The sequence below is a fragment of the Elephantulus edwardii genome, unplaced genomic scaffold (genome assembly GCF_000299155.1).
Source record: "Elephantulus edwardii isolate Elephantulus edwardi_28Jun2011 unplaced genomic scaffold, EleEdw1.0 scaffold00084, whole genome shotgun sequence".
Lineage (NCBI taxonomy): Eukaryota > Metazoa > Chordata > Mammalia > Macroscelidea > Macroscelididae > Elephantulus > Elephantulus edwardii.
In genome coordinates, this window is record NW_006399834.1 from 83,905 (window position 1) to 95,461 (window position 11,557).

General features: G+C 41.7%; 1 protein-coding gene across 1 annotated transcript; it reads right to left on the reverse strand.

Annotated features, from left to right (window-relative positions):
- Positions 1–1,069: 1,069 nt before the first annotated feature.
- On the reverse strand, positions 1,070–8,069 carry LOC102858630 (granzyme H-like). Its single transcript, XM_006889986.1, has 5 exons — positions 8,015–8,069; positions 3,233–3,380; positions 2,660–2,795; positions 2,212–2,466; positions 1,070–1,231 (listed from the first exon to the last, which is right to left on the reverse strand). The coding sequence occupies exons 1-5, from the start codon at positions 8,067–8,069 to the stop codon at positions 1,070–1,072; spliced, it is 756 nt and encodes a 251-aa protein (XP_006890048.1).
- Positions 8,070–11,557: the final 3,488 nt, after the last annotated feature.

Here is an 11,557-nt window from a genome sequence, read left to right on the forward strand (position 1 = left end):
TGGTAGGGTAGAGGGACAGCACAGGATGGGAAGACCCTCTATGAGGTGGATTGATTCAGTGACTGGGGTAATCGGGATGGGTGTGTCAGAGGTAGTGCAATTGGCACAGGATAGAGCAGGGTTTAGAGCTGTTGTACATAGGGTCGCTATGAGTCGCAAACAACTCGATGGCACATAAGAACAACAGCAACAACAACATTATTAGCGTATAGGCCACTAGTGATAAAGAAAACTGAGAATTCTCAGTCATACACAGACATGAAAAAGAAAGGGTAGTAAGGACATTAGATGCTGAATTAAGTTCTGAGTTTGCAACAGTGGTTGGAGGTAAAGAAGGACATGAATCCCAGAATGTAAAGAGGAAGTTCTAAAGGTCCTCACCCTTCAAAGCTGCCAGTTTTCTTGATTATAAGGCAGAAATGCTCCTTTTTTCTTCTTCCCAGAGCCTTAGGATGGGCCAGCTTGTCTTTCTCAACCCAGTGGGCCTCCCTTGCTTTCTGCCACTTAGCACAGGAAACAGAGCTGAACGGTTCATCTGCACATAGAACCTGGGAGGCTTGGGTGTGCAAATGAAGATATTCTGCCTTAGCCCTGCAGAAGGGCAAGCCTTAGAAATAAGACAGGTAAGAAAGAGCTGGATGACTCTTTGCGTATGAGTCGTGGATGTAGAGTAAGGAAAAGAACATGAGTCTGAACATGATTATGTTCTAGGTCTGCCTCAATGAGGATTAAAATCCCAACAAAGCAAAAAAGAAAAAAGGACAGAATCTCATTGACTTCAAGGTAGAACTCACGCATACCTGATCCTGCCCTAGGGTTTCAGAGGGTATAAATCGCACCACAGGTGATTTTTCATCTTTCTTCTTTGGGGCATTTGTTGGATTCAAACTGCCTCCTTTTGATTTATCAGTGCAACTCCTTGTCCACTAGGTCTGCAGAACTGCCTTATCTAGAATTGCTGTCTGCTAAAAAGGGAAGTAAATAATGAAGACACAATCATTTCCTTGCAGTTAAGACACATTTATTGAGGTTCTTGATGTTAAGAAAAGATGATCCAACATAGAGGGCCTCAGGGTGATTCTTCCAGTTGGAGGCCTTTTATTGTTTTCTTTATCCACCGTAAGAATCTGGAGATTTTGGTGAAGACATTTGGAGGAGTTCCTTCTTCACTTCCATAGGAGACTACACCCTGAGCAACATTTCTGCATACCAAGGGGCCTCCAGAGTCTCCCTGGGAACAGAGAGGAAAGGCTGAGTTAATTATTCTGTTGGTCCTTCCTCCCTCTACATTCTGGGAGAAAACTTCCCCAATGGGGTAAAAAGAGGGGAGTTATAGGCCTCACTGGAAACCCCCAGGGTGACAAAATCTGCTGCTTGACATCATAATTGTTTCATACCTAGGTTGTGATCTATCTCCTTCCCTAACTTCAGGACTCTTGCCTTCTAAGGAGCTGTGGAACTTTGCTTCCAGGCTATTGTTTAAGGAAAGGCAGATGTTTGATGGAAGACAGTACGTTGACCAGGGTGATGCCAGCTCTTGAGTATTTACATGGTTTTGATTGTTCAACATGGAGGGAGAGCTTGGATGTGTGCTGTAGGTGTGTGGAGCAATCCTCTCTACTCTTCCCCCACATTAATTAAAAAAAAAAAAAATCAAACCAATTCTCTACATCTCAGTTCATAGTAATCCTAAATGTTATAAAGTCCAACTGCTCATTGGATTTTCTTCCCTATAAAGTTTATGGAATACCTTTACAAAGGTTCAAACCACAAATCTTAAGGTAGAAGCTGAATGGAAACTCTTTGATCCTTAGGGATGTCTCAGTGGCATGTTATTGTTGTTGTCTTGCTGTCAAAGCTGAACTGACCCGTAACTGATCCTCCAGTGAGATTTTAGAGATGATCAATTGCACAGGAGGAGATTGCCCTGCTTTCCCTGAGGGGCGCCTTTGGGATTACAGTGACATTTATTATCACTATCGCTTTGGGATGGAATAAGGAGTCACAAATTCATCTTTCTGGAGGAACACATTTCTGAATTACCCCTGGGAAGCTCCCAGAGGCCCGAGTAACTTCGTAGTTTGGTACTCTTGTTATCACAGAAAAGTGGGTGAAGGCATTCTCCCTATTGCTAGTTAGGACCTTTACATCCCAGGTCATCCTGAAACAGCCTTCTTCCCCGAGCAACGCCAGGCTGATGCTAAATCTCACCTTAAAGGAAGACATCTGTTTCTGAGGGTCTCCCACGCACAGCTGAGATGTCCTCTCATAATTCTGGAAGTGGTACTCACACTGGAAGTGCTCTTGAATGATAAGATCCACCTCATGCAGCTTGCTTGTTGTTTTATTATTATACATCAGTCCCCAGCCAGCCACACTGCACACCTGCCTGGGCCTCACCTGGTCACTATCACCAGGCAGGGGGAGTAGGCCCACAGCTGCAGTCAATTGGGCCTTTGTCTTCAGCTGATGAAGAAAACAACAAAGTCTGGTCACTCAGAGCCTGTTGCCCTCCAGACCCAGATGGGTTGCACTTTATCCTTTCTTCCTCCAGGGTCTGGGATTAATGAAGCAGCCAGGATGAGAAAGGCAGGGGTCCTGGTGGAAGGAGAAATTTCTTGAACCCATGGGATCAGGAGCAGCAGGGAATGTTCCTCACCTGTAGTATCATGATGTCATTTATATACGTCATATTGTTATACTTAGGGTGGGGGATGGCTTTTTTCACACGAATTTTCTGCCATGTCTTTTCTTGTAATCCAATATCATGGGCCCCCAAAATGACATTCATGCGGCTGTACAGAGAGAAAAGAAGAGGTTCTCACAACTGGAGCCCTAAAGCAGGCGACAGTTGGGGAGGGGAGGGTGGCTGCTGAGGGAAATGCTGGAGGGAGGGGCCCTTCATTTGAACTTGCTGAACCTTTGGTTTCCCAGCAGCATTGTAGGTGGTTGTGGAATTCTCTTTTGCCCTCAGATCATATGAAATGGCTTGACCATACCTGCTCTCAACATCCACTGTCTGCCTGAAATAGCCAGTGTGGTCCTTCCTTAAGCTCTTCTACTTGCCTCGTTCTCTGACCTCCTGGGTTACATGTTGACTCACTTTTCACCATCTCATCCCACTCTCAAATGGTTCTGATGATGAGAACTCTTGGGCCTGAGTCACACCCAGATGAAGTAGCTTCTCTGAATGGTAGGAAGGTGAAGATACCTTGCAGGTTCTACCCCTCACCTTCCCCAGCAGTGAGCTGCTGTCAGAACAAAATCTTCTTCCACAAGGAAACCACCACACCTTTGCCACTTGCCATCCTGAAGGAGCTTCACAAGGGCCATGTATGGACGTGAATGAGGCTGTGCTTCATGACCTCCAATGATCTCCTCTGGGGGAAAAAATATGGAAGATAGGAGGAGCGGGCATCCTACCTTATGATTAAAGATAGGATCAGGTTTGCCTTGTAGTTGTTGGGACAAGTTGCCCTGGATTCTCCTGAATACAATCCTTACTAGCTTGATAACCTGCCCTTCCCTTCAAGTCTCAATGGCCCCTTCTAAATGATTACAGTGCTTTTTCAGGACATCTCATATTAGACACATGGATTGTGGGGACACAGCATGTCTTCAAATTGGCAAAACCCCAAAGAATCATAGAGAACAATCCCTGCTTTCCTGATTCACCCCAGTTCAGCTCCTACAAACCTGAGTGATTCCCCAGCTTGGCTATTCCAGTCCTGTTATTCCAGCAAAGCAAATGAAGGAATTCTCCTATTGCTAGCAAGAGCCTTCAGATCCCAGAAATTCTGGAAACATCCTTGTCCCCAGAGCCAGGGCAGGCTAGTGTTAAATCTCACCTTCAAGGAAGCCATCTTTTTCTTCAGGTTCACGATGCACAACTGAAAGGCATTACTGTAATTCTTGAGTCAGGGCAGGGCTGGTGCTGAGGGGAAATGCTGGAAGGAGGGGGCCCTTGAGCTTGACCTTTGAATTCTCAAGAAGAGCATTGAAGGTAAGCAGTTGTGGGATTCCCTTTAGACCTCAGTTCATATGAAACGAATTGATCCATACTTGCTCTCACCCTCCACTGTCTGCCTAAAACATCCAGTGTGGTACCTCTCTGAACTTTCTCACTTGCTCAACCTCTGCCTTCATAAGCTACGTGTTGACCTTCTTTTCACCACCTCATCCTGCTCACTAATGGTTCCTCTGATGAGACCCCTGGGGCCTGTGTTATAGACAGCTACAGGATCTCCCCTGAGGAGCAAATATGGAAATATAAATCCTTGTAACATCTGTGCCTCATCTTCACCTGCTGTCAGGACAAATCTTTTCACACAAATATTTCACCATAACTCTTCTTGATTTCTCAGTGAAATGAAAAATTGCCATGTAAGGATGTGAATGGGGCTTTGTTACATAACCTCCAATGATCTTAACGAAAAAGATGATAATGTGACTCTGGCATCCTACTTTATGATTGATGAACTGGTCATCGTTGACCTGGAGATGCTGGGACGGATAGTTCATGGTTCTCCTGAAAGATGGGTTTCTGGCACAGTGAAACATTCCCACCTTCAAATCTCAGACAGTCTATTTTAAAAGCTAACAGTGCTTGTTCTGGACAGTTCATATTAGGCTCATCGATAGAGGGTTGCATATGTTATCTTTAAGATGGAAAAGTCATCTTAAAACATCCTGGATAAATATCCTAAGATTATTCTGTGTTTTTTTCCCAGACCTGTCTGAGCCTATACTAAGTTTGTCATATTTTCTAATAATATACCCTTATGTTTATAGAGTTAGAATTTTAGAAAAGTCTTAGGCTTTTCAGAGCCTATTACATCTTGGAACTTCAGTAAATCTTTTTATGATTGTATCTTCGAACTGCTCCCAATAAGCCTTTGGATGAGGCTTGGTATGGATTTTACTGGGGCAGTAAAAGGCAAAGGACTGTCAGGAATTTTGAAAACAAAGACAGTGAGGTAACCAAATCTTGGGGAGTCAGAGGAGGCAGAAAAGCTAACTAGAAATAGACTGTAAAGGAGTTTAGACAATATAAATTCTTTGAGATAAATTTCAACTTGAATTTCTCTCCTAGTCAGGATTGAGTACTGAACCTGGAGAAGGAAGTCAAAGACAATGACATGATTTTGACACCACTACTCTAATAGCACAAATGTTGTTGTTGTTGATTATTGGCTTTGAGTTGAGCATGCCTCATACTGACTTCATGAACAAAAGGCCTGAAGACCCTCTATAACTATCAACATTTATGAAAGCTTATAGAGTTACCAGATTCATGTTATTTAATGTTGTTATATGCCATTGAGTCAGCTGCGATATATAGCAACCCTATATTCAGCAGCTCTGAACATTTCCCTGTCCTAAGCCACTCTCACATCACAAATTCTTACACACTAATCCCCATTGCCCCAGTTACTATATAAATCCATCCCATCCAGAGGGATCTCCCTCACCAATGCTCACTGTCTACCCTTCTGAGAATGATGTTCTTCTCCAAGGACCCATCTCTCATGGCCACATGCCCAAAGTGATACTTGCTTTCACCCTCTCCAATGCAGACCTATTTGTTTTCTTGGCAGTCTGTGGGACGTTAAAGACTCTTCTCAGAACGACAGCTTGAGGGCATCTATTCTTTTTCTGTCATTCTTCGTAATTGTCCAGCTCTCAGAATCATAACAAGTAAATGAGAACACCATGACCTGGATTAGGTTCACCTTTGTATCTCCACTGAAATCACTGCACTTCAGCATTCTGGAGAGGTCCATGATAGCAGATTTTCCCAAAGCAATTTGTCTTTTGATTTCCTAACTTCTGGTGTGAAGAGTTTTGATTGTGGATCCAAGCATGCTGTAACTGCTAACAACCTCAATCTCTTCTCAATCTAATGTGATGAGGCCTATTGGCCTAGTGGTGAGAATCTTTGTCTTCTTGATGTTCAGCTTCAAGCCATATTGAAGACTACAGTCCTTGACCTTTTGCAGCCAGTGCTTCAGGTCTACTTCAGTTTCAACAACAAGTTTGCATCATCTGCATATTGTAGGTTGTTAATGAGTCTTCCTCCAATCTTGATGCCATACTCCTCCTCATAAAGTGCTATTTGTATTTTATTGATTATAGAAAAGCATTTAACAGTCTGATTTGACGAATTAAGACTAATATCAGAGAATAAGAATTCCAGAATACTTATAAATTTGCTCATATTAAACCTATACCTAGACCAAGAAGCTGTTGTTCAATTGGAGGAAGGAAACAGTGAATGGTATATATACGAGAGGTGTGCGTCAGGATTGTATGCTTTCTTCATATCTATTCAATACGTAAGCTAAACAAATCATTCCAAAAGATGGACTCTATGAAGAATAATGGGAGATCAGAATTGGAGGAAGATTCATCAACAACCTCTGCTACATAGATGCACAACCTTGCTTGCGAAAAGAAAGGAGGACCTGAACCACTTGGTGAAGAAGATCAAAGACCACAGACTTAAATATGGGTTGTATTTCAGCATCATAGGACAAAATTCCTAACCACCAAACCAAGACTCAACAATGATAGATGGAGAAAGATTGAAGTGGTCAATTATTTTATCTTACTTGGATCACCATCATCATCCTTGTTACCAGCAAGAAGGAGATCAGAAGATATTATATTGGACAAGGTGGCTGTCAGAGATCTGTTTAAATTACTAAGGAGCAAGGATGTCTGTTTGAAGAATAAGCTGGGCCTGATTCAGGCCATGATCTTTCAAATCACGTGCTATGCATCCGAAAACTGGACAATCAATGAGGATGACAGAAGAATAATTAATATCTCTGAACTGTAATGTTGGAGAAGAGTGTTGAAGTTTTGGGCTGCCAAAAGATTCAACAGATGTGCCTCGGATAAAGTGAAAATATAGTGAACACTGGAAGCAAGGGAACAAAGCTTCATCTCACACAATTTGGGCATGTTTCCAGGAAAGGCTATTTAAAGGAGAGGGACATCAGATTATGTTGATGGCACAGGATAGGTAAGGGGTCCAAACTATTATTCATAGGGTTGCTATGAATGATATTTACTTGGAGGCACCTAACAACAGCACTGCAATAAGATCAACAGCCTAACTATGCACATCTCTGGATCCACAGAGTGGAAGGAGTTGTGCTGCTAACCCTGAGGCTCCACATCCCTGGCCATTCAAATCCATCAGAGTCTCCTTGGGAGAAAGATGGGGTGATCTCTTCCCATGCAATTTACAGCATTGAAACCTTCCTGGAGGATCGGGTAGGAGTTGGTTTCAACTCCACAGCAAACACTTCAGCTTTGACTCTAATAATAAGATTAAGCATGACAGCAATTGTAAGGATAGCATAGGACCTGGAGGTGTTTCCTTTTATTGTGCATTGCACAACAAACTCAACTATATCTAAAATGACAGCAGTACCCAAATCTTTGTGTTTAAGCTTCATTTTCCTGGGATAGGAGAGTGGGTAAGAAGTTGGGCTATCAACCCAGATACCCTCTGTTTGAACCCACAAGCTGCTCCAAAGAAGAAAGATGGGGAAACTCGTCCTGTGCAATTTATAGGCTCTGAAAACCTGGTGGAGAGTAAATAATGAATTGGTCTGACTTATTAGCAATGAATTGTTTTTTAGCTTCTTGGAATGCAAAAGGGATTTTAGTTACTTACCTTCATATCTTCTGCCAAATGTCTTTGTAAAAATAATCTATTTCCCAGGGAATCAGGGGAAGCTACCACCTCGTAAGCCTTTAAGTGGTCCCAGTACTATTGTGATTTCACCTAAACTGGGGAAATTTGACAAAAACCCAGGATAGTCTAACACCTAAGACAGTGTCCAGGGTGTCAAGTCATCCTTCTGGAACATCTATCCAAAATGAGACTGCTTATTCTGGATTACATGGAAGGAATTCCTTACTAGCACTGGACAGAAGGACCAGGAGTATAAGTGATTCAAGGAAATAGGCTCAGGTTCCTAGGATGCAGAGGGTCACTCACCTGCTATAGTTCCAGGAAGCAGGTGAAAGGCCAACAGGAGCAGGAGTGGCTGCATCTTCTGAGAAAAGCCACCCAGGCTTACGGTGATGATGTCTGGACCCAAAATAACCACAGTGCAAAGAAGAGGGTCACACCCTGTTACTTTTTATCACACACATACAAATGTGATAGGCTCATTTGGCTGGGTGTCATCACGCTAGTTGGTGTGCAGAATTTTTTTGGTTAAGTTAGATGAGAATCACACTGTCACCACATTTTTAATCATAGCTGATGATCCCCAAGCAGAAAATACAAAATAAATGGCTAGAAGATGAAGGTTGCTGAGACTGTGTCACCATCCATTAGAGCTTTTACAATAGAAGCCTGGATCCTTTAGTGACTGAACTAAAAATTTTCTCCTCCTCTGCCTCTTTTTCTTTTTTTTAAATAAAATTGTTATTTTATATTGGTTTTTCTTACAAAGTTTGTATACATTATTTTTGACACTTGATGGTTCCCATTTCCTTTACCTACTCCACCTTCTACTCATCAAATTTTGTGACCCTATGAGCTGTGGTGATTTAGAAGATTATTGAATATTCCAATGTTTGCTAGGAGAACAAACAGGTTCCTCCTAGAGAAGGTGTGACCAGGCTGCCTCTTGAAGGCAAGGATTCTGAAACTTTATCTGATATACTTTGGACATGTTGCATGGAAGGACCAATCCTTGGAAAGGGATGTCACGCCTGGGATGGTGGAGGGACAGCTCAACAGAGGAAGACCCTTGATTAGATGGATTGATTCATGACTCGGGTAATGGGGTTGGGTGTGTCAATGACAATAAGATTGGCACAGGATAGAGCAGGATTTAGGGCTGTTGTACTTAAGGTCTCTATGAGTTGCAGGAGACCCGAAAACACAAAACAACAACAACTACAACATCAGCAACATAATTATTCCTTCCCGCCCTTGGATACTCATACACATTTTACTAGTTATCTTTCTATTACTACAATAATTATTATGCAGTATCCGTCCTTATGGAACTGAGTTCACTTAGCGTAATACAGTCCAGTTCTTCCCAAGTTAGGTAGTGATTTTCAAAATCATTGGTCCTGCGTGCTGTGTAGTATTTCATCGTGTGAATCTACCATAATTACTTACCCCATTCCATTGTACTTGGACATTTGGGCTGCTTCCATGATCTTTCTATTTTGAATAATGCTGCTATGAACGTTGGTGTACAAGTTTCCATTTGTGTCTCCGTTCTCATTTTCTCAGGGTATTATCCAAGCCATGGAATACCTGAGTTATAAGGAATTTCCAATGTTCAGCATCCCCCCTCCCCCACTGGTTTATTTACAAAACTCAAATACAAATTCAAACAAATTTTTGAGTTTCCATCACCACGCGCACACATCAAATTGTATAACCCAATGATTAATCCCTCCCCTGTCCCCGTCCCCCATCCCCATCCCTTGGCTCCCAGCCACTCCCACAAAAAAAAAACGTTTTATACAATATTAATTCTGTGGGACTGAGTTAGTTCACTCTGCATAATGCTCTCTAGTCTTTTCCAAGTTAGGTAATTATTTACAAAGTTATTGTGCTGCATGATGCAATAGTATTCCATTCTATGAATGTACCATAATTTCTCAATCCACTGGTTTGCGGTTGGACATTTGGGCTGTTTCCATGTTATTTCTATGTTGAATAAAGCTGCCATGAACATTGGTTTACGAATCTCAGTTTGTGCCTCAATTTCATATTGTCAGGGTATGTTCCAAGTAGTGGAATAGCTGTGTCATATGGAATTTCTGTGTTTGGCTTTTTGAGGAAGGGACAAACTGCCTTCCAAAGTGGTTGCACCATTTTACAATCCCACCAACAATGTATAAGCGTTCCTTTCTCACCACATCCTCTCCAACAACTATTACTTGCTGCCCTGGTAAACTTTGCCACTGTTACTGAAGTGAGACGGTACCTCATTGTGGTTTTGATTTGTATCTCTCTAATTGCCAGTGATTTGGAACATTTCTTCCTGTGTCTGTTTGCCATTAGAATATCTTCCTCTATGAAAAGGCCTTCCATGTCTTTTGCCCATTTTGTAATTGGGTTATCAGTCTTTTTCTTGTGGAAGTCCAGGAGTATATTGTAACCTTTTGTTATAAGACTCTTGTCTGAGATGGTATTACCAAAAGTTTTTCCCAGGTTTTCTTTCCACCCTGTTAGAAAAAGTATTAGACGTGCATAGAGATTTAATCTTTAGAAGGTCTCATGTATCATTTTTATCCTCTTTAGATTGTGCATTTTCCTCTACAATATTTATTATTTGTTGCACTACTAAATTTTGCCATTTATACATCATTTCTACTGGACTGAGATGGTCTCTTACTGTGGTTTTTATCTACATCTCTCTTATTGCCAGTGATTTTGAGCATTTTTTATGTTATCTGTTAGCCACCAGAATATCTTCCTCTGTGAAAATTCTTTCCATGTCTTTTGCCCATTTTGTAATTGTATTATCAGATTTTTTTCTTGTGGCGCCCATGTAGGGTCTGTAAACTTTTTAATGAGACTAGTCTAAATGGTATAGTCAAATGTTCTGATTTTTTCCCCCCAGTCTGTAGGTTTTCTTTATAGTCTGTTTAAAAAAAGTTTTGATGTGCACAGGGACTTTAATCTTTAGAAGGTCCTATTCATCTGTTTTATCCTATCTAAATTATGCATTTCTGCCTGTATCTGGCAGTCTCTTTATACCATAGACTAGACCATCTAAACTTGATTCTAGTTTGTCTCTGACGATCTTTATGGTTTTGGGCTTTACTCCCAGGTTTCTGATCCTACTTCAGTTGATTTTTGCGTATTTTGTGAGATGTGCATCCTGTTTCAGTTTTCTGCAGACAATAGTCCAATTTTGATAGCACCGTATCTTGAAGAGGTTTTCATTTCCCCATTTGTTGTTTTATTTCATTGTTGAATATCAGTTGACCATAGATAGATGAGTCCATTTCTGAGTTCTCCATTTCATTTCATTATTCTATGTGCCTCTCGTAGTACTACTATGACACTGTCATTGTACCAGTACCACACTATTTTGGTTACTATCGAGGCGTCTTCCAGGTAAAAACCAGCAAAACCTGGCCAGAGAGGGAGGACAGGAGGCAGCACTAGGCAAGGTCACCTCGGATAACAGCAAAAATAGGCGTCTTCCAGGTAAAAACCAACAAAACCCGGCGGGACATAATCTACACAGGAGTTCTACAGGACACGTCAACTTCCCTTGGAGACAGTACAACTAAACTTAAGAGACAATGGTCAAAAGAAAAATGTCAGTAGTCTGACGTTTTTGGAATCACAGAAGCCAAGAAAGCTTAAGATACAAGCTGTAAGATCATGGGTTGGACAATGGAAGATATTTTCTGAAGAGACTTGGCAGATGAGAAGGGTTATCCTGGTGGAGGGTGGAGGGTGGAGCTGGGAAGTAAGTGGGTCAAGGCTCTGGGCTAAGGGTGGGGTCAACACTGTAACTAATGCTTAACTCCACAATAAGGGATTTATCTT

Excerpts from the sequence above, each read along its gene's own strand:
- LOC102858630 (XM_006889986.1), bottom strand. The coding sequence starts at position 8,069 with ATGCAGCCACTCCTGCTCCTGTTGGCCTTTCACCTGCTTCCTGGAACT. Across the intron at positions 2,467-2,659 it reads ATGACATCATGATACTACAG|CTGAAGACAAAGGCCCAATT; the intron begins GTGAGGAACATT and ends TTTCTTCATCAG. Across the intron at positions 1,232-2,211 it reads AACAGATGTCTTCCTTTAAG|GGAGACTCTGGAGGCCCCTT; the intron begins GTGAGATTTAGC and ends CTCTGTTCCCAG.